The 27,894-nt window shown below is 33.4% G+C and overlaps 2 protein-coding genes across 3 annotated transcripts; both read left to right on the top strand.

The window, feature by feature from the left end:
• The first annotated feature begins 51 nt into the window (after positions 1–51).
• On the top strand, positions 52–7,538 carry LOC131846292 (cytochrome P450 9e2-like). Of its 2 annotated transcripts, XM_059195554.1 has the most exons (10): positions 52–264; positions 1,136–1,299; positions 2,098–2,214; positions 2,836–3,041; positions 3,465–3,600; positions 3,861–3,947; positions 4,511–4,729; positions 5,408–5,505; positions 6,171–6,339; positions 6,973–7,538. In XM_059195554.1, the coding sequence occupies exons 1-10, from the start codon at positions 56–58 to the stop codon at positions 7,137–7,139; spliced, it is 1,572 nt and encodes a 523-aa protein (XP_059051537.1). In that variant the 5' UTR covers positions 52–55; the 3' UTR covers positions 7,140–7,538. The 2 variants fall into 2 exon arrangements, with proteins under 2 accessions (XP_059051537.1, XP_059051538.1); XM_059195555.1 differs by lacking the exon at positions 6,171–6,339 and having other exon boundaries at positions 6,973–7,074.
• A 2,880-nt stretch (positions 7,539–10,418) lies between these two features.
• Positions 10,419–22,536, top strand: LOC131846293 (probable cytochrome P450 9f2). The gene is made up of 10 exons (XM_059195556.1): positions 10,419–10,654; positions 13,658–13,821; positions 14,849–14,965; positions 16,587–16,792; positions 17,147–17,282; positions 18,107–18,193; positions 18,868–19,086; positions 20,194–20,291; positions 21,083–21,251; positions 22,196–22,536. Exons 1-10 carry the CDS (start codon positions 10,446–10,448, stop codon positions 22,360–22,362), a joined length of 1,572 nt encoding a protein of 523 aa, XP_059051539.1. The 5' UTR covers positions 10,419–10,445; the 3' UTR covers positions 22,363–22,536.
• The last annotated feature ends 5,358 nt before the right edge of the window (positions 22,537–27,894 follow it).

The raw sequence follows: 27,894 nt of genomic DNA, 5'->3' as shown, positions 1-27,894 counted from the left end.
AGCGTTACATCGCCATTCCCCTATCAAAACCGACCAAGACAAGTACTCATATAAAATGTTTGCTGAACTAATAATATTCATAATAACCACTTTATTATTTTATTACATATACGTATATAAGAAAATCCACTATTTCTTTAGAAACAAAGATGTTAAGTTCTTACCTGGTGTGCCTATATTTGGTAATATGTATGATAGTACATTTGGAAAGAAACATTACATAGAAGATTTGGAAACTGTGTACAAAGCTTTCCCGAATGAGAAGTGAGTTATTTTTGTTTAATATGTTTACATTATCACTTGTAAATTTATCACTATTTACCGGTTTGTCAATAATGAAATTACTGACTTCATAAATTGCTATATTATTATATAAATAACATTTTAGTACTATTTTTCTACAAGCTGGTATTGTTTCATTTAAATCTACTAATTTTCTAATAATAAGAGCATAACACTTATACTCGGTGACTATTTATATTCAATGTCAAAATATTCATAACATTTAATTATACATACAAAAGTCCCAAGTTAAGCACTAAAGCCAGACCGATAAAATATAATTATTTTTTCAATCATACATATTATACATGAATACAAACAATCATACTAATGAATACAAATGTTTGTGCCGTGCGAGGAATCGAACCCGCGACATCGGACGTAAAGCGGTGTGCTATACCACTAGACCACCGAGGTCGTCAAATTTTTAAATAAAATAAATTTTATAGTCTGTAAATTAAATGTAATTCTGATGTATAAACTATATTACTGTAACGTTTCATTACAATCCGTTCAGTAGTTTTTGCGTGAAAGAATAACAAATGTCCATCTGTCCATACTTACAAACTTTCACGTATATAATATTATATAAGAAGTAAGTTATAGAAAAATAGTCAAACTAGAATTATAATGAAGTCTGGTCTTGTATTTTCTTTGAATTGTTCTTAGAGGTAAAGTAATTGTTCTTAACATCGCGAGTAGAGTCACTATGACTGAAACAATTATTTTAGTTCATTGTCAATTTATTAAGATTTTTAACCATACCTTTCCCGTTCATATACCTTTTAGATCATTTTATTATTTATTACACACGGCAAACAAAATCAAGTAATATAAACAAGAATAATTACAGGTATGTCGGCCTCATCGAAGGTTGTGCGCCGATAGTTTTGATCCGTGACCCTGAATTGATAAAAATAATCACAATTAAAGATTTCGACTATTTTGTCAACCACAAACAATTCTTCGATGAGGACACAGATCCATTGATTGGTGGAAGTCTTTTCATGATGAAAGGTACGTATTCATATAAACCAGTGGTCATCCAATGGCCATTGGATCATAATTAATTTAAATTATAGCATATGCTGACCACCAGATTCTATCCTATTCAGATTCTATTCTACCAAAATTGAATTTAAAAATGAATCTGTATTATTGTAAATATATACAACCATATTTGAAAAGAATACGAACTGAGTTTCTTGTCAGTTCTTCTCATCTCAAAATCATTCCGACCTGACAGTAGATCTGACATATCATAGTAATATACCTACACGAATAAAGATAATTTTATTTCATTTAATTGATTTAAACATTATTAGCTTCTATTGTCCAAACCTAAACTTCTATATGTCTGTGTCAAATACATGGTAGTAACTCTATTGCTTTTTTTTTATTGATTTAATGTATTTTTTATGCATAATTAAAAATGTAATCTAAATATATAATAATTGTATCTAAATATAAACATCTAGTATTATTTTTATGATAGTGATATTACACGTGAAACAAAAACTTGGTACCTTCTTTTACGAAAATTGGGCGAACGGAGTGTGAAATTTCTCACGCTTATATTTAGAGAAAGTGTGGTGAACACTAATATTATTTTTAAATTAGCATAAAAATATATTAAATCATTAAAAAATATATTACACACACTACCATATATTTGACACACACACATAGAATTATACTCTTAGACAATAGAAGCTTAATAGCCTTAGACAATAGAACCATAATAATATAAGTTAATTATGATCGAATATCGACCACTGGTCTACAACTAGTATTAATTATACCCCATTACGACAGGTGACAAATGGCGAGACATGCGTGTAACTTTGAGCCCAGCGTTCACCGGTTCTAAGATGAGATTGATGATGAATTTCATGAGTCAAGTTAGCTATAACATAATCGATTACATAAAAGGTAAGGCACCAAAATATTTAGTAATATTACAGAGAGATTGTCAAATTAGACATCATCTTGTAGTAGAGACAACAGTAGAACTTAGAATCTAACTGTATTGAAGCGCATCACACACGCGTAAGAGCGCATAACTTCTATGCCATATACCATACATACGAATAACATTCCTATTTTTTTTTATGATAATGGAATGGTGCACCCATCTGCGCTAACGGTTTACGCTGGCGGGGCACCAATGGAGGATGATAAGATGAGTATGAGGTCAGGTCAGTTAGCCCATCGTGACAAATTCACCAAGAATTTATTACGATAGTTTCCTAGGGAAACCGCGTGGAGGTCGACCTAACTTGGTACATTTCTAGCAAAGGGAGTTACTAGTTCACATTACTAACAATTCCCTCCCCCATAACCACTCTATTAGGCAGAGCTCTGGCAAGTTCCAACAGTGTCCTGAAGGCAATTGTTTGTCAAATAGACTGTCCCATTCTGAGGTACTGGGTGGGACAGGTGATACGTTAAAGAGTTGTCCCACTATTTTACTAACATTGTTTAAGTAATTATTACAATCAGAATGTACCATGTCTGACAATAAATTATTATTACTACTTCACTGTTTCATAGATCATGTTTCTGAAGAAATCCACATAGATGACCTAACGCGTCGTTACACCCTCGATGTCATCGCATCAGCAGGCTTCGGGCTCCAAGTGAACTCAGTCAAAGAAAAAGACAACGAATTTTTCAAAATGAGCAATAAGTTATTTATTCCTGGTTTAAAGCAGAAACTGGCAATGTTTATAGCTTCGCAGTACCCAAAACTTAGCAAGGTAATAAATTATGGTAAAAAAAGCTATAAAGAATGTTGAACATCTAAAAAAATCTAAGTCGAAGAAAACAAAATGTGTTTTGATAATAATAGATCTTTTTGACTAAATGATGAAATAATGATGTTGATAATTTACTTTGTGAAGCCACTAGTGTTAAATGTACACATGCAAAAAAATGGTAGAAATGACAACCATCTATTTTTCGAAGTGGAACAAAAGTAACGTATAAGTACATGAATCATTCATAAAGTTACAAAGTCAGGCCTCTCTTACATGTTAATATCTAGTATACGTACCTAAATAAATAAGAAATCAGTAAACGAAATCTTAATTCAGATTTATATTTGATTATATTTGTTGTCCGTCTCGACCTTTCCACGATTATATTAAAAGACATAACCCCAAATAGATTCTTTTTTGCAGAAATTAGGATGGAAAATACTATCAGAAGAAACGATGTCTTATTTTAAAAACACTATTGCGTATACTATTAATGACAGAGAAATTAACAATATAGTACGTCCAGACATGATTCATCTACTACTAGAAGCTTATAAAGGTATGTGTACAGAAGATACAGACAAGATAAACATTAAAGTAAACAAAGATAAAACAAAGAGCCAAAATATTTTATTTGAACTTGATTCTAGTGATTTTCAATATATAAATAAAACACCCAAATAAATAATCAACATTGTTTCAACAGATAAGACTATACAAAGCGGTAGGTAATATATACCTGAAATCGTTTGCATTATACCAAATACAACATTTTTCGAGTCAAATTTAATGTATAAATCTATTAGCATATTGTTAAAGGTACGTTGAAAGCTACACAAGCAGAGAAAGATGATATTGGATTTGCTACGACAGACGAAGTCTTAAAACCTCGAGGTGGTATAAGAAGTAAGTAATAATAAAATTAAAATATGTACAACAGAATTATGTTTATTTGAAGCAATAATTTAAATTAGGCTAAGCAATCTCGATATTATAACAATATATAATAATATTAAAAGAAAATTACTTGAAAATATGGTGTGTGTGTACGATGTATTCGGTAAAATTTTAGCAATTTCGTTACCTATTTGTCACCCTCGTGAGGTGGCTGGATCAAGACTTCCGAAATATATTTTGTTATTGCTGATCGTCAAATCACCTTTGTAATTGTACTTAATAAATTAAAATTAAAACTTATCACTACAAAACTCACCTCAAAATTGAAGGATATCCTCAAATTTGAACCAATTTAATATCTCCGTGTAGATCGGCTGGTGTTCGATCTCGCGATTCTTGTCAGTTATATATTCATCATTCCCGAATTTAGGAATTTATAGTAACGGGTATGTAATATAATATTACGGTGTTATTGACGATGCTACTTTAGTGTCGCAAATGTATAAAATTCTCTACTTGCAGATAAATTAAACAATGGCGATGATTTGTGTATTTGCCTTTTACAATTCTAGAATGGACTGAAGATGAAATAATGAGCCAATTGTTTGCATTCTTCGCGGCTGGCTTTGACAGTGTTGCAGGAGCTATAACTGCATCTGTCCACGAATTGGCCATAAATCCAGGAGTCCAAGAAAAATTGTACCAGGAGATCAAGGAATTTGAAGAGAATAACAAAACTTTATCGTACGAGAATGTGGGCCAGTTGAAGTATTTGGATTGTGTAGTTAATGGTATTTTTTTTCATTTCATCTAGAAAATATACTTAAGAACGCATAAAAGTTATAGTAACTTCATAATTTGAAGATAAGGCAATTTATTCTATAATATTTTCTGCACACGATAAATATTCTTCATAGCCTACTTGCAAAGTTCGAGTGGTAGACTCGAATTTTTATCTGTTATTTGACTTTGAATAAACTTTGTTATTTTATATATTAATTACTAGCTACCTACCCTGGCTTCGCACGAGTGTACATGTATTATACTTATAAACCTTCCTTTTATATCACACTATCTATTTATATGACATCGACAGCGACTTTGTTTTATACTATATAATTATTTTTTATAGTATTTTACAATTCGGCGTCAGTGGTTTAGCGGTTTATCATGCCGCCAATGGTCGCTGGTGCGATTCCTCTAAACATTTCTATTTCAATCAGTTGTACCCATAGTACCCATAATACAAGATCTGCATAGCTTGACTAGATGGATCTGTGTAATTTGTCTAGGGATATTATATAATATATTATTGCGACGCCTTTTCAATATTTCATCTTAAAAAGTACCCGAGGCGTCCATAGCCTTCGGTAACCATTTACCATCAGATGGGCCGTATGCTTGTTTGCTACCATCGTAGTATATAAAATATATGTATGTAATATAAACAAACTTTATTACCATTACAGAAACATTGAGGAAATGGCCACCATCCATTTTTATGGACAGGGTATGCACTAAACCTTACGAGCTACCATCACCTAGAGAAGGAGGAAAGCCTTACCGTGTAAGTATCCATACAGAAAGACAAGATTCAATGATACTCTTAAAATAATCTTTATTACGGTGAAATTAGGACACAAATTCATTTACATTCTTCTGTCACACTTTTATTGTGGCATTAAACTTGTTAATAATACAGTCAACATTGAATTCGGCAAACTTCGATTAAATTCCGATTCTGATTAAAATTGGTCAAAAATGGTTTAAATTATCCTCTGCGTGGAATCTCATCTAAACAAATAAATAGCATTAAAGTGTCTGGTTGTAATTTCGGATTAACAACTTTTCTCTAAATACATATGACAGTACAGTACCTACAACAAGTATTTAAAAATTGGCGGTCTATCTGTTTGTCTGTTTGTTCTTGCTAATCTCTGAAAGTGGCTGGACAATTTTGACGTGATCTTCACAAAAAAGTGTTAAGGGAACCATTTATAAGTAATTAAATTCAGATTTCTTTGACTGTTGACATTGCTGCAGATGTTTTAAGGAATAGAAATTAATATTTAATCAAATAAACTCAATACAAGCAGTTTTGAATAGTCATTTATTTTTTTATTCTATTAAGAGTCCTGTAATGGTAGATCTTAAAGACTTCTAAAAGGATCTTGACAATTTTAGGCTGGATGAAGAACAAGACAAATAATTATTTGTAAATTTGTTTGTCAGTTGAACCCGGGTGACATTGTTTACAATATGGTGAATGTTATTCACATGGATGAACAATACCACCCCAGACCTCATGCATTTGATCCGGATCGGTTCTCTGATGAGAATAAACACAAAATAACACCGTTCACTTTCATGCCCTTCGGAATGGGACCGAGAAATTGTATTGGTAAGTTTTTGAAAAGTAGGAAACGTGTTTTGATCTCCCTTCTTGAACAGTACGTGCACATATAGGTAGCAAATCATCTGAGTATATTAAACAAACTTAGCACAAAATTTTAAATGGTAGTTATAATATTCTACAGTAATATTTAGATATAGCAGTTTAACACATCGCTTTACTTCCGATAGTCGCAGGTTCGATTCGTCGCAGTGCAATATCTGTATTCATGAGTATGATTAAAAAGTATTGAAGTATATAAATATGTATAACAGTTGTTTATTTATATATTCATTCTATAGTGTTGTTTAGTACCTATAACACAAACTCTCCGTAACTTGGCGCCGCGTGAACTGTATTTGGTTATTTTTATTATTTATAATACATATTTGTTATTCTTAATGCAGTAACCCATAAGATAATTGTGAAATTAATTTAACAAGCTCCCACACCCCAAATTTTTTTTTAGAAGCTGCATTAAAAATATTTACTCCCTAAATTTCCACCCTTCTACCACCTACCCCTGATTTTTAATAGCGATATTAATGTATATCACAAAACAACGTTTACCGAATCAACTAGTAATATATAAAATTTACACTTATTTCTTTTTTCTCTTCATTTGTTGTTTTATTGTTACAGCTTCAAGATTTGCACTACTGGAGATAAAAGTGATCTTATACGATCTGGTGTTGAACTACAGGATCGTAAAAAGTGCAAATACAAAGGACCCTGCGCGTCTCAAGAGAGATGACTTTCGCATCAAGATCTTTGGTGGCACATACGTCAAATTCGAATTGAGACATTAAGTTTAAAATTTATTGCTATATTATAGTTATTTGTGTATTATATCTTAATAATATTATAAACGCGAAAGTTTGTGAGTATGGATGTTTGTTACTCTTTCATGTAAAAACTACTGCACGGATTTTGATTAAATTTTTCAGTAATGTAGCTTATGCATTAGAATAACATAATATATGGGCTATATTTTTTATTGAACTTTAACGCGGGTGACATCGCGAGCACAGCTAATACTCTATAAAATTAAGAATATAAATGTACTAATATTAAAGAAGATTGTATTATCAAATAGAGTAAGTATGTAAGAAAAATTGTATTAACTGAGTAGAATTAAAAACAATTGTATTCTGTATCACATTGCTGTATTAAAATGAACCGATGAAATGTAAATAAAAATTTAAAAATTATTTTCAGTGTACCAAATAAACAATTTTTTTTCTTTTCTTTCTTTCATATATTTGCGAGAATTGACTTAACATTTAATTTTCTTATAAATTTGTAAGTTATCCTTACTAATGTTATAATGCGAAAGCAACTCTGTCTGTCTATCTATCTCGCTTTCACACCAAAACTTAAGTACCGATTTAAAAGAAATTTGGTAGACAGATTGTCAGAACCTGAGAAAGGACATAGGCTACTATTTAATCTGAATCTAAAATTAAGAAAGGATTGTAAGGGGTTGAAAGTGAAGATGTAAGGTTACATGGAAGTATTAATAATTTACACGATCAATAATTTACGAGGTTGCGGGCTCATCTAGTTAAGAATAATTGTAATTTTGCATACCTCCTGAATATGAGACTAACATTTGTACCTAAACACTTGTATCTACACTAATGTTCAAGCAAATAAATCATCTATCTATCTATCTACTTTATTATAATAAGTATAAGAACGCATTTTAAAGTTTAAGCAGTTTTTTTTATACTACTATGGTGGCAAACAAGCATACGGCCCATATGATGGTAAATGGTTACCGTAGCCTATGGACGCCAGAAACACCAGGGGTGTCACGTGCGCGTTGCCGACCTTTAAGAAACCTTAATATAACCTTTTTGAAAATATCCAATAAAAAAAATTACTATATTGACCAATAAAATATGGTACAAAGGGACATAATGATATAGCATTCTGTACCAGACAACTATAGGGAAGAGCAGAAATAAATACACGCTTAGCTATAAATATGCAAAAAATAAAAAAATTACCTTCATAGCATTTTAACAAAACTAGTAGTGTCACCAAAGAAAAATTCAGCAACTATAAGAAGATACGTGGAGAACTTTGGGGGAGGCCTTTCAGCAGTGGACGTCTTCCGGGCTGAGATGATGATGATGAAGATACTAGGTACCAGACAACTGATAGACGTACTTAAACATTTTTTCTAAATATATATTTTATAGCAAAATATTAACCCTAAGATTTCCATGTACGCGTTGTATAACTTCAAATTCGTGAAAGCTAGTTAATACGAAATTAAGTACCCTCCGATTGATACCCCGTCCAATTCAAACGGAGATCGAAATTACGACGGCCTGAGCTGTGGTTCAAACTCCAAGCGGTGCCCTCAGACTAAAGTCATATCGTAGGCGGAAGTGGCCTTCAGCCGCTCCATAAGTCCTTCCGCGGGTTTGGAGTGCCATCTGCACTCGCCCGCTATCATCCGGTGAAGCTGTAAAGGCCAGCTGCGGCCAACAGCATTAGAGTAGTCTGAAAAATATTATTTATTTTGTATTTCTTTATGACACTTTATTGCACCAACATAAAAGACATGAACAAAATTGAAAAAAAAATATATTTGTTTACATTGTAGGTCTCTATTCTAAGCCACATGACGTAACCAAGGGTCAAGGTATAATAAAGGACAACACCAATACAGTTATCCGTGACTAATGTGACAATTTATTTTTCTTAACAAAGTGGGACACCTAACTAAAATATTAGAATAATATTCTAGTGTTATTCTTAATTTTTAGCTACTCTTGTATTTATTTTTGATATGTAACCTCTTTCCGCTCTCCGTAATGTGTGCGTGCGACTTCTTAAAGGGATAGAGGTGTGAATAGGAAGTCGGGGAAGCGTGTGTGGTTTGTTATAAAAATCAAAATATATTGTTACATGTAGGTCTGTTACAGACCTTATAACATGTCCTAAGAGACTGTAATAGACACCTATGTATAAAAATATACTTTGAATTTTTATTTTGATTTAGACCTACATGTCAAATCTACCATAAATGATACGGACTGCTTCCGAGCTAAGAAGTACTGAGAAGAATATCAGTTCTTATATATATATGTAAGAGTAGATTTTTTATATGTAAACCGAACGACCACGCAAGGTAGCTGAATTAGCCATCATATGGTACCAACATGTTCTTAAAGAGGTTGATTCAGCGGTTGGACTCAGATATAAAATTGGGTTCACTTGTTTTTTTTTAATTTACACATTTTTTTTACCAAACGATATTATAAACCAATTATATAAAGGCGACTTCAACTCGGATGGGCAGCGTTCGGGAAGCTCCGATATATCTTTTCGTCCAAATTTCCGCAGTGTCTCAAGACGAAGGTTTACGACCAATGTGTGTTGCCAGTGATGACTTATGGAACAGAGACGTGGTCGCTAACTATGGGCCCCATCAACAAGCTCAGAGTCACTCACAGGGGAAAGGAGAGGGCTATGTTCGGAGTTACTCTGCGTGATCGAATCAGAAATGAGGAGATCCGCAGAAAAACCAGAGTGACCGACATAGCCCGAAGAATTGCGACTCTGAAGTGGCAATGGGCAGGGCACATAGCTCGTAGGACAGATGGCCGTTAGGGCAGTAAAGTCCTCGAGTGGCGACCACGGACCGGAAGACGCAGCGTGGGAAGGCCTCCAGCAAGGTGGACCGACGATCTGGTCAAGATCGCTGGAAGGTATTGGATTCGAGCAGCGCGGGACCGATCGTCGTGGAGATCTTTGGGGGAGGCCTATGTCCAGCAGTAGACGCCTTCCGGGCTGCGATGATGATGATGATATAAAGGCCATTCCGAAATTGTTACAAACGCCGGAAATTTAACGTTTATACAATATATAGAATACTATACAAACGGTAAATTTACCGTGAATTGTAAATGATCGTTAAAAATTCATAAACCAGTATTTATGCTCTGACCAGACGGCATTAAAACAAGACTGTCCCACCCAAACCACGATAGATAGTCACACTACTTACTGAATCATAACAATTTTAGAAACATCAACAGCGGGAGCAATTTGTTCGTCATTTAACTATCAAAAGCGTCAACGGAGAGTACTCTAACAAAATGATTGCAGAACTTGTAATATTCCTAATTACAACCCTATTGTTTTATTATTTATATGTTTATAAGAAGATACACTACTTCTTTAGACAGAAAGGTGTTAAATTCCTGCCTGGAATACCGTTATTTGGGAATATGTATTACAGTTTTATTACGAAGAAACATTTCATTGAAGATTTAGATACTGTATACAGAGCTTTTCCGGACGAGAAGTAAGTTTTTATATTTTCCTTTTGTTATCTCATATTATTGGTTTTTAATTAGATAATTTCGAACTAGTTACCCATGACAAAGTCATAACCTATATACAAATAGAATATAAATATATAGGTTTTGCCAGAAAAACCTATATACTTATATTTTATATTTATATTCTAACAGATATAAATACATAGAAGATTACCTATTTCCGTCATGTGGACCGTTGCATAATATATTTATGGGTTATGATACGGTTTTGATATGTTTATCAATAAATAAATAATTATCTATTTATTTATCTACACAAAGATAGAAAAGAATAGAAGTCATCCATTCAAATAAACTTACATTTAAGCACTCTTGAATAGTTATATTAATTTTAAATTTATTGCTCATTCAGAAAACTTTCTCATAACACGATGAGCGAGTAAGAGACTTGCGTGTTGCTCTTTTTATTAACTATTGTAACATGCCGGTGTAATTTAAATTCAAATTGAAATTCAAAAATCATTTATTCATGTAGGACATTTTAGCCGCTTATGGACGTCAAGTATTTACATTATATTTTTTTCCCCTACCGTCCAGTTCGGTATATAGATCCAATTGAGAAGAACTGGCAAGAAACTCAATTGAATTACTTTTTTTTAAAAGCCAGTTTATTTACAATGCATAAGTATTTATATAGGTGTCTATGTCTAACATTAAATGAAAATCCCGAACATGAAAACTATTGCCATGCACGCTCGTCATTCAAGTAATTGTTTAGTGAGTAATAGGCCTTGCTCAGTAAATATGATTTAACAGATGTTTTGAATTTATTTAAGGGTAATTCCAATATATCCTTTGGTATCTTATTGTAAATTTTTGTACCTATTCCCATAAAAGACCTATTGACTTTTTCTAAACGATACTTGGGGACAGCAAGTTTGTCTTTAAATCTAGTATTAATATTATGAATATTGCTGTTTTTTGTAATTTTGCCTGTCACTGATCATATTAAATGTTTTATGCCTATTAATAATCTTCGCCAATAGTATAGTATGGATTGTTTAGTGTCCGTAGATAAATTATAATAATAATAAGAAAGATAGAAAGAAAAACATTTATTTACAACCATTATTACATTTACACATTTGACAAAGGTACATTTTATATATATATATGTAAAATGTAAAATGTGGATTACTTAAAGGGGTCTTATCGTTGTAAGATATACATATACAGGGGCGTACCTAAGGGCTTTTTGGGCAGCCCAGGGCCCCGAGAACAATATCAGAACTCGTATACCTATCTTATTTACTATTATTCTCTCATTATAGTTGGCCATATATTTTTACTTCAAATTAAACGTAAATGAAAATTATAATATCAGTAAACCCGGGAATTCATTCACACAGCGCCATCTAGTCTCATGCTAAGCTTGTATTATGGGCCCTAGTCAACTGATATAAATACTTCATTTTTTTTATATATAATATACATAGGTAACACCCAGACCAATACAAACAATTATAATGAAATGTTTGCACCATGCAAGGAATCGAACCCGCGACCATCGGAATTAATGCACAACGCCTAACAATGACACTCATGAAATTTAATGTATGTGCTCGTACCATACGAGGAATCGAATCCCCGACCACCGTCGTCAATTGTAATCATAGAAGTCGTTATATTTTCTTAACTCACGAGATAATACATGACCGGTAATCAAAAGGTGACTTGATATGAATTGGTTATATAAAACAATTAAAATAACAAATATTAACTGAGATAAATTAAGACATTGTTTGCTAATTACAGTATATTTAAAAAACACAACAAGCTCGGCAGATATCGCTGTAGAGGTTATTGTACAGCAAAAATAACCGATTTATAACAACAAGTCTGTTCTAAATAAATGCATTTACTTAAAACTGGTTATTTGCGTGTAAAAACCTTATTAGAGACTATTTATATTATTAACCGGATCTTAACATTAATAATTTTATGGTAAATAAAGTCATAAAGTCCATGTAATTGTTTTGACAAAATCCTTTTTAATATCCAATTAAAAAATCAATTTATGTAATATAATAATAATTAAAAATTCTCTACTGTACAAAAATTACTCTTTTCTTAACTCTCTAAACGGCTTTTAATATTTTTATCAAATCAAAATTTGATGAGCCTCAATACAGGGCCTCTGTGTCTATTTTAGGGCAATTATTGCCATGCAATTAACGTACATACAATTGCGAAATCTATTTATATCCTATGTCGACTCTCAACGATCAACAAACATACAAATCTGTTATTGCCGATCCTGTGCTGAACGCCGGAACAAATTACTGGATTGAGTTGCACGCGCCTAAAGTCCCCTCTACTGAATGCCACTATGATGATTGAAATTAAAAAATATACCACTTTCATTCGAGTAAATGGCCAGGGCATATAGCTCGTAGGACTGATTTCCGTTAGGGCAGTAAGGTCCTCTTGTGACCCCGGACCGGAAGAGGCAACTTGGTAAGGCCTCCAGCAAGGTAGATCGGCGATCTGGTCAAGATCGCTGGAAGGCATTGTATGCGTGCAGCGCTGGACTGATAGTCGTGGAGACTTTTGAGGGAGGCCATTGTTCTGCAGTGAACGTCTTCCGGACTGAAATGAATGAATGGATGGTTTAAAATTATTAACTGCGTGGAGTTTAACCCGACATAACATACCCCTATAACTCTCTCGGTGAGAGAGACGATTATTAATCTCCATGTTCCTCCTACGGTTGGAACCTCATATTGCGTAATTGCGTAAGGTTTTACAACAAACTACCAGAGCTGTTGAAAATCTGCTGGAAAAAGTTTCAAATGTCGATACTCTTCCTTTGTAAACAAGCATATTATAAAATTGAAGAATTTGTAAACGATAGTAATGTTTTGTAGAAAAATCTTAAAATTCACAGCGCTGACAATATTATCTGTGCATTTGCAATCATCTATGCATTTTGCATGATCAACCAAATGTGTTTTATTTTTCTACAGATATGTCGGTCTCGCAGAAGGTACCACCCCTATAGTTTTGATCCGCGATCCAGACTTAATAAAAGCGATCACCGTAAAAGATTTCGACCATTTCATAAATCACAAGGAGTTCTTCGATAAGGACCTTGATCCGTTGTTCAGTGGGAGTCTATTCGCGATGAAAGGTACTACAAATAATAAATGAATACTCAATTTAGTGATGAACGAGTATTTTTTACAGCTTAGAGTTTCTCTATACGATGCATATCAGATGGTAAGTGATCACTGCCTATGAGCACATAGTACCAGGGGAAATAAAAAATTCTTGACTAATAAAAAAAATAGCATTTAGATATCTACATTATATAAGCAAGTAACTTGATATGTATTTCCCATGTTCGGCGGCGCCAAATAAAGTTAGTCATTTAGCTTATGGAGTAAGTAAAGCAGTTAAGTTATGAAAGATTTGTTAAACCCTTTGCCATTTCATAGTTTTTGTATATGACATACGTATAACAAATAAAGAGGAATGTATAAAAGATAAAAAACTTAAATATTTATAAGCAACAATTTAAGAATAGGGAATGTATCATATGTAACATAAGTAACACTATCTCTCCCAAACAATGCTCGATCTATCTAACCTTCTGAGCGCACATGTAATCTTGGTACATACGATTTTCATTCCATTTTTTATTGATGACCGAATGGTGATCCCAGGTGATGGATGATATTTTGGCAGAATCAGTGAAGAATGAAGAAGACCTCGGATCCCTTAACCATTCTAAAAAAATACTAGGAACCCATGATGGTTTTCCAATAGAGACCATGTACAGGTCGACCTATCCAATCTGCTTTATGTTGTTGGCAAGACAAGAGAACCCAGTACTAAAAATCCCTCTTCTTTTGAAAGAAACCAATTATTAAAAATCCCTATAGAATAGAATAGAATAGAAAATTATTTATTCAAATAAACTTACATTGAGGCACTTTTGAATAGTCATAACATTTTTTTTTTTTTTAATCTACCGCTCATTCGGAATGCTGTCTCATCACAAGAAGAACAAGCAAGAAACTTGTGTGTTGCTCTTTTAAATAATTTATTCTTACTTACAATTTAAGTTTAAGTGTGTGAATACAAACCACCTATCTTATTTTAAAATAAGGATGACAACAAAAATGGATAATCTTTTAATATTAATTTCTTTTCAGATGATAGATGGCGGGACATGCGTGTTACACTGAGCCCAGCATTCACTGGCTCTAAGATGAGACTCATGATGTCTTTTATGAGCGAAGTTAGTCACAACATCGTTAATTATTTAAAAGGTAAATTAACTATTATTTATAATTTCACTAAATACCATCACGGGTATCACTTGATAACGTGATATCCGTAAAATTGTTCATGTATTCTTTACTTTATTCTTTACGAGTTACCCGCTCCGGCTGCACACAGATGTATATGTATTATACATATAAATCTTCATTTTGAATCACTCTATTTATTACTAAAAACTGTATTAAAATCCGTTGCGTAGTTTAAAAGATCTAAGCGAAGAAAATGCGGAAGCGACTTCATTTTATACTATGTAAAAATTGTACATACTTATAGGAAAATATGAGAGTAATAATATAAATGAAAAGTATAGAGACGATTTTATCTCTAAAAAAGATTTCTTCCAGAAAACTTAGAAAATGTTATAGGATAATGTGTTCACAACAATACGTGTACGAGAAAAAAAAATAGTACTACTAATAAAAGAATAAATAACCCTGGACAATTAACACAGCGCTCTCTAGTCCCAAGCTAGTTTCTGTACTAGACAACTGACATAAATACTAAGAATTTTTTTGTAATTACATACATAATATAAATAGAAAACCAGACCGATACAAACAATCATACTCATGAATACAAATCTTTGCACCGTTAGGGGAATCGAACCCGCGACCATCAGAACTAGACCATCGAGGCCGTCATCATATTATCGTATACATATATAATATGTATATAAGCGACGATTACCTCCAGATAGTTAACCGTCACAATTACATAAAAATCAAATCTACTGCCGACATTCATAAATTTTACACTGCGCCTGCGTCATCAATTGAAAAATTACAATTCCTGCCGTATAGTGATACTAACTGAATTGAAATGATCATGACCTTGTCATGCTACTCCCCCTCGACAATTCACTTTTACTGCGCAGCACACAAATATAGAATACTAGCGGATGCATCTAACTTTGTTTACTTTAGAATTGCAAAATCGGATGCCTCTAACTTTGTTTACTCTACAATTTGCTTAGAATTGTACACAATTATAGAATACTACCTATAATAGAATATAAATAGAATTGCATGCCTAGAATTGCATAATTGGAACTCTCTGACTTTGTTTACGTTAGATTTTTACTTAGAATTGCATAATTAGATGCCTCTAACTTTATTTACATCAGAATTTATGCTTAGAGTTGCATATTTTCATTTTTGTGTTGCCTTGTCCCCCCTTCGTTTTGTTGTTTGTTGTTTTACTTGAGAAATAATTCATTACTCATACTAAGTTTCATCCCCTATTTCCCTTTGACAGATTATAGTTAACCTAAGATGTTTATAATGCGGTACTTTTACTTTGAAAGCTACCAACATTTCCCTTAGCAGCAATTTAGTAGCTTCTTTTTTTCTGGAATATTTCCGACGGTTGCAGGTTCGATTCCTCGCACGGCACAAACATTTGTATTCATGAGTATGATTGTTCGTGTCGGTCTGAGTGTTTTCTATGTATGTATTTACGAAAAAAAAAATGTATTTGTATCAGTTCTCTAGTACCCATAACACAGGCTTTAGGTAGCTTATCTTTGGTCTAGATGGCGTTGTGTAAATTGTCTTGAAATGAAAAAACAATGATAATATGTAAATAATAATTCTTTTAATTGTTTTTTAGATAATAATTCTGATGAGACCCACGTTGATGATCTGGTGCGTCGTTACACTCTCGATGTCATTGCATCGGCAGGCTTCGGGCTCCAAGTGAACTCGGTCAAAGAAAAAGAGAATGAATTCTTTAAAATGGGCATCAAATTATTCTATTTCAACTTCAAGCAGAAACTGGTAATATTTATTACTTCACAGTGTCCTAAATTGGGAAAGGTAATTAGAGTTACAGCTTTTGTATCAATTTTTAAGGTCAAAAAATCATATAATTAAGAATAAACCTGGACAATTCACACAGCGTCATCTAGTTCCAAACTAAGCAGAGCTTGTGAGTACTAGATAACTAATATAAATACATAAATACATTTATTTTGTAAATACATAGACAACACCAGACTATATAAACAATACTCTTGAATACAAATATTTGTTCCCTGCGAGTAATCGAACCTGCGACCATCGGAAGTAAAGCGGTGTGCTAAACCGCTAGAGCGCGGAGGCTGATAAATGATCAATTAAATAATCTATCGATGTACGAGTACTATTTCAATTTTTTTTTTATTTCTTCAGGCATTAGGAATGAAACTCTTCCCACAAGAAGTCATGAATTTCTTTAAAGGAACTATTAATAATACCATGAGTTATAGAAAAAAGAACGACGTGGTGCGACCTGACATGATCCAGTTACTGCTAGAAGCTACAAAAGGTTTGTCCATAATTTTTTTTAAAAGAGATTTGAATCCAAGAGTACATTCGCTCTTGGATTCAAATCTCTTTGTTGTGTTGCGGCTGCTCATGGGTAGCGGTAATCATTTACCATCAGGTGAGCCGGAAGCTCGTTTGTCCCCAGAGCTATTAAAAAAGAAGAAATTATATGATAATGGAATGGAGAACTCGCCTGTGTTATACTCTCGGCAAATTCACCAGAAATTTAACATGATGGACCGCGTGATGGTCAACCTGACGACTATACGAGAGCGTAATAGACGCACGTATAGCGTAATAGAGCCGAGTATAGTTATATACGTATATCGTACGACGTTATACAACACACTTGCGAGGAAAAATTATATAAGATCTCGGTCTTATATTTTATTCGTTTTGGCACTTCCCGTCGTTTTATTTTTGCTAGCGCTGCACGGCGGAGTTTTCGAAATTTTACTGTAGCAATTAATGCGTTATGGAATATAACATCTCTATTTGCGTTTATAACGCACGCATGTTTTATAAGTTGGTTTATATATCGAAAACGAGTGAAAATAGATCCTAAAGTGGACGTGTAAGTGTAAGTCCATCAGTTGTTGGTTTGTTGTCACTCCATCCAAGAAGACATACCTTTCTAACAGTCACTTTTTTAAATCGGATCAGCAGAATCGGAGATTACCCCGAACAAACAAAGATACAAACTTTACCTCTTTATAATATTAGTATAGACTAGCTCCACCCACGTCGTCCGCGTGGAATTTAACTTTATTTTGGTTATATATATCAATATTTAACTAATATCTATTCGTTCTGAAACTATTCAAGGTACTTTAAACATTGGTAATGCCGAAAAGGATGACGTTGGTTTCGCAACTACACAGGAGGTTTTGAAACCGAAAACTGTTACAAGTGGTATGTATGATATTATTAGATATACCTACATGTGTATGTTACGACGGATTCGGTGATGGAGAGGTTTAGCACATTGCCTCTGATGATTGCGGGTTGGATTCCTCGCACGGTACAAACATTTGTATTCCTGTGTTTTCTGTGTATATTATGTATGTATGTACAAAAAACGTATTTATGTATTTGTACCCATAACAGAAGCTCTGCTTAGCTTGGGACTAGATGGCGCTGTGTGAATTGTCCTAAGATATTATTATTAAATTGAACATGTTTTTCAATTGATTGAGAGGGTCGTGACATAGTATTTTACTACCCTGAATTACGCTCAAAGGATCGTGAGTTTAAATCTGGTCGATACCAAAAAAATCTTTATGTAATAATTTGTATTTTCAACTTAGTCTCCAGTAAAAGAAACATCGATAACAAACCAAAAATTTATCTGAGAGACAGCGATATGCTCGCCCTCCACCAACGTGGTATAGAAGGAAATAGAAGAGGAAGAGAATAGAACAGAAATATCTTTTAAATTTTTTTTATTTTTACTATTAATATTACATCCGTGCAAAGCTGTAAATGTATTTATGAACATTTATTTATTTGAATCATCATTGAAAGATATAACTACTTGATGCTTAACCATTATGTACTATATGACATGACTTTTTTTTCGTTTCTAGAATGGACAGAAGATGAAATAATCGGCCAGGTGTTCATATTCTTTGCTGCTGGGTTTGAGAGTTCTGCAGGAGCTATCACTATGTGTGTCCACGAGTTGGCCGTAAATCCTGAGGTGCAGGAGAAATTGTACCAGGAGATCAAAGAGTTCCAGGAGACTAATAAAACTTTAACTTATGAGAATGTGGGCCAGTTGAAATATTTGGACTGTGTTGTCAATGGTAAATACTTCTTTATTTCTAGGTAGATAATAATAATAATAATGACGTTACGAGAGACTTGGCATGCCCCGTCCTTGGTACCTGGGTCCGCCGTGAAAAGAGAGGTAAGAATAAAAATAGTCTTCAAACACTAAATATTCACCCTAGCCTACCAAATCTCTTACAAAAAGCCACAATACTGAATACCTGTAGCGTAGCTAGAAAATTCTTGACTTCCTCAATAATATCTTTACATAGCGCAACCACTCCCACACTTGGCCTGTATGGGTAAGTATTACCTTCGTTTAAACTGATAAAAGAAAAGAAAAAAAGATAACAATAATAATCTTTATTTGTCTCAAATAAAAACTAATACAATTCCTGCTTATAATATAATTTAAAAGTAATGAACGAGACAAAATGGTCTATAACTCAGAGAGGGAAGTGAGTCCACACACTCTGCTATTCTGTTATAGCCTTTATTAGTTAATTAACACGATAAACAATCAACGAGGCTGATAACACTTAAGTTCTAAACAGTCCTCTACTAACCAAGTAAACATAAAAATTTTGCAATAACTTAACAGAATCACTATTAATTGAAGTCGCTTCCGTTGTATGTTTACTTAGATCTTTGAAAGTACAAAACTTTTTCTAACGAAGTTTTTAGCATTAGATAGTGTGATTTAAGAAAAAGGTTTATATGTATAATAACACCCGTGTAGGTACACCCGTGCGAAGCCGGGCGGGTAGATAGTTATCTAAATATATATAACTCAAAGGTGACTGACGTTGTGATCTATCAGCGCACAGCCCAAACCACTGGATCGGGCTGAAATTTGGCATACGGGTAGATGTTATGACGTAGGCATCCGCTAAGAAAGGATTTTGATTAATTCTACCCCCAAAGGGATAAAATAGGGGATGAAAGTTTATATGAAACTTTGTCAATTTTAAACCGATCGGGCTGAGACTTTGCATGCATGAAGTTACTATGACGTAGGCCTCCCCTAAGAAAGGATTTTGATAAATTCCACTCCTTAGGGGATAAATTACCGCGAGCGAAGCCGCTGGCAAAGGCTAGTTTATCCTTAAACAACAACACAGACAATCTGAATTACTTTTCAGAAACACTGAGGAAGTGGTCACCTGCTATATTTATGGACAGAGTATGTAGTAAAACATACGAACTACCCCCACCTAGAGAGGGAGGAAAGCCTTACAGGGTGAGTACATAAGTAAGTAAGAGATAGAGTAGATAGAGATTACTCTATCTCTTGACATGGCAACAAAAGTGGTAACAATGAATTTATCCTATACTGTTTGTATCGGTTTATGTGTTTTCTATATACATATACTTTTTATGGATGACAATAATAAATAAATAAATAATTAACCCTGGACAATTAACACAGCACCATCTAGTCCCACGGTAAGCAAAGCTAAAAGGAAAGGTAATTAGAATACAGCTTTTGTAGCAATTTTCAATGTCAATTAACCATATAAATAACAATAACCCTGGACGATTCACACAGCGTTATCTAGTCCCAAACTAAGCAGAGCTCGTGTTGTGGATACTAGACAATTGAAATAAATACATAGATATTTTTTTTTTAATAAATACATACATAATATATATTGAAAACAGCCAGACTGATACAAACAATCATATTCATGAATACAAATGTTTGCACGTGCAAATATCGCAAGCAAATCGGTGTGCTAAACCGCTAGACCAAAGTCATCGATAATTGTGCACCCATCTGCACTAACGGTATTCATTGTCTGGGCACCAGTGGAGGATGATAAGATGAATATGAGGTCAGGTCAGTTAGCCCATCGTGATAAATTCATCAGGAATTTATCAGGTTGGTTTCCAAGACGAGCCACGTGATCCATAAATATGCTAAGTGGTTGTCAGACATGTGCACCATATCATTATCATTCTTTAGAAAATAGAGGAAGCCTCAATATTCATTTTGAAGATAATTTTTCTAATTTATGGGTAAATTTTCAGTTGAATCCTGGCGATATAGTCTACAATATGGTAAACGTTATACAAATGGATCCAAAATATCACCCGAAACCGGAAGTGTTCGATCCTGATCGCTTCTCTGATGATAACAAGCATAATATTCAACCTTTCACATTCACTCCCTTTGGTATGGGACCAAGAAATTGCATTGGTAAGTTATTCGTTTATCATTCATCACTATATACCATTACGGCGACATCTCTATAGGCAGTATAGTATAGCAGCAGTTCGATTTGTTGCGATGCGATGCGATCCGATTCGATACGATGCGATGCGAAGCGGTGCTTTGTGCTGTAACTTACAAGAGATTATTTTACCAATGATAAGGTAAAGTGACGCTGACTGGAACCACACGCCAAGGGACATACAGGGGCGACAGGGCATCCAAATCAGCATTAAGTACCGTCGATTATCACGTACTAGGTACGGCCTGATCATTAGTTACGTTGTGCAACGTTTTTGACCAAATGCTTTTCGCATTCGTTGCCATAATCTCGATGAAGATGAAGTTCCATCAAGTTTTCCAAATTCTTACCGAAACCTGGAAGTCCTCATGGCGGTGTACGACTATGTTAAATTTCTAGGTACTATAAAAAATATTTTTGTTGTTCGATTCTCATCATTCTTTTATACGAATTTGACCCATTCCACTACCAATATCTTAATAATATTATAAACGTGAAAGTATGTGAGTATAGATGAACAGATGTTTATTACTCTTTCACGCAAAAACTACTGAACGGATTTTTGATGAAACTTTACCGTAATACATCGGAATAACACATAGGATATAAATTTCATACAGGTGAACTGCGGATACAGCTAGCGTCATATAAAATCTGTCAGAATCTAATATGTCGATGTTTGTTGAACTTCAGTGCGACATCTTGCTAAAGCTCTTTAAATTAGAGAAATAACGGAACGCATCGTACCGCAATACATTGCAATGTATCGCACCGCACCTGTAATAATTAGTATAGAAAAAATCGTTATTTATGTCTGTATTTTCCACGTATTCTACTAAAGCACGTAATAAATTTAGTTAAGATTTTGTTACAAAATATTGCGATTACAATATTTCTTTTTTTATTTCAGCTTCTAGGTTTGCACTGTTGGAAATGAAAGTATTTTTATACGATATAGTACTGAACTACAAAATCGTAAAAAGCCAGAGGACTTCGGACCCTATTCGTCTACACAATAATGACTTCAACATCAGAGCCTTAGGTGGCACTTACGTCAAATTAATATCAAGAAAATAGACTAAATTTATCTCCAAACGTTTCTAATATAAACAGAACGTTTTTATACTAATGTTTTGTAATTATTATAAGTGCTTTTATATTTTTATGTCAATATTTGATGTTTAAATATTAATAATTAATGTAAGAATAAAATTATTGTTAATTTTATCAATTAAATGTACCAATTAAAAAACCGTCATGAGCTTTTATATTAATAATTATAATATTAATAATTAATGAACAAACAAAATTATTAGTATTTTTATTAATTCTATGTCCGTCATGGACTATTGGTTAATTATTACAACTGTAGTGAGTTCAAACCTACCAGCAGCAAAAAACTTTTATTCTATTCCTGAGTGACGTGCTTCTAACTGATGTGAGTTTTTTGCATTTGGTATGTTTGATACATACCGACAGCAAAAAACTTTGTTACATATATTTTTGAGTGACATGCTGCGTTCACAAAGTTGTTATTTGACAAGGCTTACGCCTGTATTTCAGCATAATAGTCATTATGTACACATTTGAGTATGTGGCACTATTTAATCTGAAACCTGAACAATAAAGTATATAGAGTCAGAAATATAAATTCACACGATAAACTTTCTTAATGTCCAACATATTCGAACTCACGATCTTTGGAAACTTAGTTGAAGTAGTAAATCACTACGCCAAATTATATATTCACTCGAAATTGTAACGAGTGTAGTTACACTGTAGTTTTAAATCAACTTTCATGTCCGTTCATAAGTTTAAAAATAAATATAAAAAATATTAACTCCCCACAATCCTATGTAACCCTGGTGACATTTTATTGAATCGCACATTAAAAACTTCACAAACATTGCTATAAAATAAACAAACACGTTTATGATGAAAACATACGGATCTGTTTTGCACAGACAAGCGTGGCGGTCAGATTTTTCAAATATTTAATGTGACATAATTACTAACACCCGCTCCTGATAGTCTTACCTCTTAATACATTATATCCTCAAACAGAAACACTCACTGGTGGTAACTCTATTCTGGCTAATTCAATTTCAAAGTGAATCTGTATTTTTGTAATCTACATGATTACTAAAATGAGGGAAATAATGGAACGCATTCTATTCAAACCTCATTTGAAAAGACCCTTGAAAATTACTTGAGTTTCTTGACATTTCTTCTTAACTCAAAAGCACTCCAAACTAACGGTAGATTTGACATATCATAAGTGATAGACCTACATGAATAAAGATATTTTGGTTTGAAAATGCACTTCAATATATGTAATATAACATTAATTGAACTGACCATCTTGTCAGGTTCATTACGGTTTATTCTGTACTTAACATGGCAAATTAGCTAACAGAATATAAGCATCAGAGAATATATGGCGTCATTTATTTGCCATTCCTGTGGAAGTGACTCCAAGACGTCCTATTTCCAAATCCTGAAATTTGTGAATGATTGTGATTTCTCAACTTTCTTACTGGTGGTACATAATTTACGAAGACGGCTGCTTGATCAAACAACTTATCAAGAAAATATCTAATCAAACCCTGATACAAGAAATGCCTACTTAAAGCGCTTTATTTATAATGGTATGGTTCACCCGCCTGCGCTAACGGTTTACTCTGGCGGGGCACTAGTGGAGGATGACAGGATGAGCATGAGGGCACGTCAGTTAGCGCATCGTGGTAAATTCACGACGGTTTCCAGAAGAAACCGTGTCGAAGTCGACCTGACATGGTACATTGCTAGCAATGAGCATTACTACTTCCCAGTACTAACAATCACATTCCGCCCTACAAAAATCTGTTACAAAATAGAAGAAACGCCGCGAACATAACAACGTATGTTCACATTAATTGCATACATTTGGCTTTGGTCCTGTTTTTAGAACAAGCACATTTTAACTCGACTCCACGATTCGTAGCAGTTTGGGGTTTCCTGAAATTCAACGCGGAGTATAATTCCCGTTAAATATTTGCACAGTGGAGGTATTTTGAAACAAAATGTTTCTGGCCATAGCAAATGGCACTAAATAATCAACCTAGTTGCTAATAATGGATTATTAATTAGTTAGTGCTGGGTCATAAAGGAAAATTTGGATATTGAAGGCCAGTGGTTAATTTTACCTACTAGGTAATCACGGACTATATGAACATATTTGTTTGCTGTCTGGCTAATCTTAATACCAGATTATATATAGGGTAGACAGAGAAAACCGAGTGACTATATTTTCTATGGATAGATAGAGCTTCTATCTTTATATATATATATTTGGAAAGTTTGACTTCATTCATGACCACCTCTGTGGTCTAGCGGTCTAGCACACCGCTTTACGTCCGATGGTCGCGGGTTCGATTCCTCGCACGGCACAAACATTTGTATTCATGAGTATGATTGTTTGTATCGGTCTGGGTATTTTCTATTTATAATATGTATGTATTTACAAAAAAAATCTATGTATTTGTATCAGTTATCTAGTATCCATAATACAAGTTTTAGCTAGCTTAACTTGGGTCTAGATGGCGCTGTGTGGACAATTCATCTTCTATAATAATAAGATTATCATTATTATTATTATGATTCATTATAACTATTAATAATGTTATTAATTACTAGTGACCCGCTCTGTCTTCGCACGAGTATTTAATCAAAATATATTTTTTAATCTTAACACACATAAAGTACATATAATATATGGATCCTGTATATATATTTTATAATGTATCCGTATGTTTATAAATTTGATTTAATCACAGTAACCGTAGAATTTATTCAGAAAGTCGTGTGAACTAATATTTATAACATTTGTACGACATCAGAATAACGATATGCGACTGTCCTATGGTGGTAACAAGTTCAATCTAGTGTTACTTATTTTAAAAAAAATAACAAATACTATTTAAAAGAACTTTCATTTAAATTTATTTGAATAAAGAATTTTCTGTGTTCTATTTCTCTTCTATAAACCTAAAACATCTATGATTTTTTTTTAAGTTTATAGATTGTACAAGGAATAAGGCTGAGCGCGATTATATATAACTAGCTTTTACCCGCGGCTTCGCTCGCTTAAGTTCATTACTGATTGCTAGATGACGTTGAAGTAGCAAAATGTTGATATTTTATTGTTTAAACAATTAATGTCCTAAGTTCATTATATTACCTCCAAGAACATGTGCACAAAATTTCATGATGAACGGTTCAGTAGTTTTTGCCTGAAAGCATAACACTACGTACTAGCGTCCCGATATTCACATCTATACATATAAATAAAATTAGAGTGTCTGTTTGTAATATTGAAATAACCGGTTTTTACTACATGCATATGTATATAAATACGATGTAAATACACCAAAATAACATTTTTTACAATTTTTATCTGTCTGTCTGTTTGTTCCGGCTAATCTCTAAAATGGCTGAACCGATTTTGACGGGACTTTTATTGGCAGGTAGCTGATGTATAAGGCGGAACTTAGGCTACTTATATTTTACAAAAATAAAGTTAAATTATACGCGGACGAAGTCGCAGGCGCAACTAGTTTATAATATTATAAGTAAGGAGTATATGATGCCTAGCAACATAGACTCGTATATAATTACAATAATTAATAATAATTACTTCAGGACAATTCCCACAACGCCATCTAAACCCAAGTTAAGTTAGCTAAAGCTTGTGTTATGGGTACTAGATAACTGATACAAATACATAGATTTCTTTTTTCGTAAATACATACACATTATACATAGAAAACACCCAGACCGCTACAAACATTCATATACAAATGTTTGTGCCGTGAGAGGAATCCAACCCGCGACCATCGGACGTAAAGCTTGCTGACTAGCTTGACCGCTAGACCACCGAGGTCGTCGTACATATATATATATATATATGCAAGCGTTACCACTTACTATGAGATAGGTCGTCGGATTGTTTTCTATTTCAGACACAAAATAAACAGAAAATTGTTTTAAAAATACAGTTCAGTGTTGTGCCCACACTTTTCTATCCATTTTGAATACAGTCGAATGATCAAAGTAATCAAAGCCTCGGTGGTCTAGCGGTTTAGCACACCGCTTTATTTCCGAAGGTCGCGGGTTCGATTCCTCGCACGGTACAAATATTTGTAGCCATGGGCATGATTGTATCGATCTGGGTAATTTCTATATTTAATATGTATGTAATTATAAAAATGTAAATATATATTTGTATCAGTTGTGTAGTACCCATAACGCAAGCTCTTTTTAGCTTGGGACTGGATGCCGCTGTGTGAAATATTATTATTACATAGTATAAAACAAAGTCGCAGTCGCTGTCTGTCCGTCCCTATGTATGCTTGAATCTTTAAAACTACGCAACGAATTTCGAAGCGGTTTTTTTTAATAACTAGATTCAAGAGGAAGGTTTATATATAAAACACATGTACACCCGTGCGAATCCAGGGCAAGTAGCTAGTTATTATTAATAATAATAAAATATGACTATTGAAATTGTATTAAATTTATATGAAAGAATATTATTTCTATGCTACTATATTCTTCTACTTCTAGATTAAATCTAGGCTATTCTATTCTATTCTATTCTACTTCCTTACCATAACATAGCTAATAATGACCACAAAATGTATACCTATTATTGCGATATGGCTGGAAAATGGCTCAGTCCCAACTTCTAAATGGAAGTGAGACCGCAGGCAGGTAGTTAGCGAACAGTTTGAGTTATTTTAATGCTAATTTCTCTACCATAGACTCTGGCCACGACCGCTAACTATTTCGTGCACTCATTGTCTGTCTATGGTCTTATAGGTGTTAATCTACAATATATATTTTATTAATATGAGAAGCATAAACTTTGTACCCCTTTTTACGTAAATTTGCAGTCGGGGGTATGAGAATTTTCCCACACATGTAATTTACTAGCTTTCACTCGCATTGAATCCATTATATATATATATGTGGAAAGAGGATTTATGCATTTAATTTATATTATAGTTTTATTAAAAAAAAGAAAAAAAAAATAGAGTTGACAGAACGATGTAAGAGGATGTAAGACGATTTTAAGACGTAAATAAATAATTTAATATTATAATATTATGACTATATAGACTTTTCTTCAAATCTCACTCATGATAATCCCACATATATATATATTAAATAATAAGTTTGAGTTATTTTATTTCTAATTTCGCTACCATAGACTCTAGCCACGACCTAACTATTTCGTGCCGTCATCGCTTTGTTTATTAGATTATTTATCTTTATCTATTAGACTTTTTTGGCAGGTAGCTAATGTAATAAGGAGTAACTTAGGCTACTTTTATTTTAGAAAATAAAGTTAAATTCCAGGCGGATGAATTCGCGGGTACTAGTTGTATTAAATAATTTTCATAGTGATAATATAATAATAATAATAATCTCAGGACAATTCACACAGCACCATCTAGACCCAAGTTAAACTAGCTAATGCTTGTGTTATTGGCACTAGATAACTGATACAAATACATAGATATTTTTTTCGTAAATACATACATATTATACATAGAAAACACCCAGACA

The sequence above is a fragment of the Achroia grisella genome, unplaced genomic scaffold (assembly GCF_030625045.1).
Source record: "Achroia grisella isolate CSIRO2021 unplaced genomic scaffold, CSIRO_AGI_Agris_v1 utg509, whole genome shotgun sequence".
Classification (NCBI taxonomy): domain Eukaryota; kingdom Metazoa; phylum Arthropoda; class Insecta; order Lepidoptera; family Pyralidae; genus Achroia; species Achroia grisella.
Note: the sequence above shows the minus strand (reverse complement) of the source record. Positions and strands in the feature narration are given on the sequence as shown.

Coding starts and splice junctions, on each gene's coding strand:
- LOC131846292 (XM_059195554.1), top strand. CDS start 56: ATGTTTGCTGAACTAATAATATTCATAATAACCACTTTATTATTTTAT. Junction 265..1,135: donor AAAGCTTTCCCGAATGAGAA/GTGAGTTATTTT, acceptor GAATAATTACAG/GTATGTCGGCCTCATCGAAG. Junction 5,506..6,170: donor AAGGAGGAAAGCCTTACCGT/GTAAGTATCCAT, acceptor TTTGTTTGTCAG/TTGAACCCGGGTGACATTGT.
- LOC131846293 (XM_059195556.1), top strand. CDS start 10,446: ATGATTGCAGAACTTGTAATATTCCTAATTACAACCCTATTGTTTTAT. Junction 17,283..18,106: donor ACTGCTAGAAGCTACAAAAG/GTTTGTCCATAA, acceptor AAACTATTCAAG/GTACTTTAAACATTGGTAAT. Junction 21,252..22,195: donor GGGACCAAGAAATTGCATTG/GTAAGTTATTCG, acceptor TTTTTATTTCAG/CTTCTAGGTTTGCACTGTTG.